Source organism: Penaeus monodon, chromosome 24 (assembly GCF_015228065.2).
Source record: "Penaeus monodon isolate SGIC_2016 chromosome 24, NSTDA_Pmon_1, whole genome shotgun sequence".
Classification (NCBI taxonomy): domain Eukaryota; kingdom Metazoa; phylum Arthropoda; class Malacostraca; order Decapoda; family Penaeidae; genus Penaeus; species Penaeus monodon.
The window spans coordinates 11254556-11255927 of record NC_051409.1 but is presented as its reverse complement, the minus strand read 5'-3'; the positions used below and the strand labels follow the sequence as shown (position 1 = coordinate 11255927).

At 39.1% G+C, this 1372-nt stretch overlaps 1 protein-coding gene across 1 annotated transcript in view; it reads right to left on the bottom strand.

The window, feature by feature from the left end:
- Positions 1-1372, bottom strand: part of LOC119588567 (mitochondrial glycine transporter A-like) — a gene marked incomplete in the record, with an annotated part of 18729 nt that overhangs the window by 2444 nt on the left and 14913 nt on the right. Inside the window, 4 exon segments of the mRNA XM_037937206.1 lie at positions 31-290; positions 438-606; positions 798-974; positions 1117-1204. Of these exon segments, the coding sequence (XP_037793134.1) occupies positions 31-290; positions 438-606; positions 798-974; positions 1117-1204 (694 nt within the window).

Here is a 1372-nt window from a genome sequence, read left to right as displayed (position 1 = left end):
AGCAGTATTAGACGCCCTACCAACACTTACTTGCTCGTACACCGTCCACGCCATTGCTGCCATGAGAGTCCGACGCAACATTCTCGGGACCAGCCCTTTGAAATAACCTTGTGGCCCGTACTTCTTGTGGACGTAAATAATAGCTTGCATGAAGGATGTGAATTTGTGAGGATAGAGTTGCATCTTGGTCTTTATCACATCAAATGGCTGCGTAACAGTGGAGGCCATTAGTCCAGCGACCACTCCGCATGTAAAGTGTATAGGAGGTGCAGTGCTACCCTCAAGGTAAACTGTAGTAAAGATGAAGAGAAATACATTAGTCAAAAAATGATCCCTCATATGGTGTAAATATATTAACTGCTACATATAACGAACTTTATGATCAATTGAATACAAAATTCATCACACTGATTTACATTAAGTATTCCTGTACTTACTTTGCGGCACACGCTTCTTTGTTTGTGTATAAAACATTAGATAGAGCCCAGAAAAGGGTGCATCACGTAAAAGTGTAGGAATCAAACCACAGGTCAGGCCTCTTGCCCCTTCCTTGGTGTAAATTGAACGCATAGCTTCACGAACACTCCCATAGCTATAAACTCCACTCTGAAATGGGAGGAATGTTTTTTTTAATTATCATGTAATTTGGTGAATTTACATGCAACATTCTATTCATCATATAGAAGAAGTACATTAGATTTTAACATTTTCATCCTGGCTAAATAGGAAAAGTGAGTATTTTATGGCACTGCAATATCCATGTTGCGTGAGATACAAGTGTAATGATGCCTCCTCACCTCATATCTGGTTTTGATGACTGTAATTGGGATCATTGTGACGCCAGTGATAGTGCGAGCCACTACGCCTAATGCTATAGCCTGGAGCGGTCCAGGCTGGCCTTCACAGAAGTTAGTTTTCAACCAATTCAGAGATGAAAAATATAGGCCAACTCCTGGCACGCAGCGGAAGATGCTCTAAAGAAGAAAAAGATATGTTAGAAGTGTTTAAATAAGAAAACCACCACATGTTATATTTCAAATAGATTATACTTTTTTTCAAATTTCAACACTCTATCTAAATAGAAGATAAAAACAAATGTAGACTATCGCAACTTACAGGAGTCACACCTTTCCACAGTCCAAAAATGCGTTCATTGCGGACAACTCTTCCCACGATGGCTATCATGCCCATTGACCCACCGGATCTGGAAATAATATATAGATAAGGCTTTGAGTATTTATATGAGCACGTTTTGAACGATAAATATTAGAAAATCAGAGAGATATTGTGAGCGGAATGGGAGAAGAGACAGGAGATATAAAGAGAGGTATTATGTCCATTGACTCAACACATGTGAAAAATAATATAATGC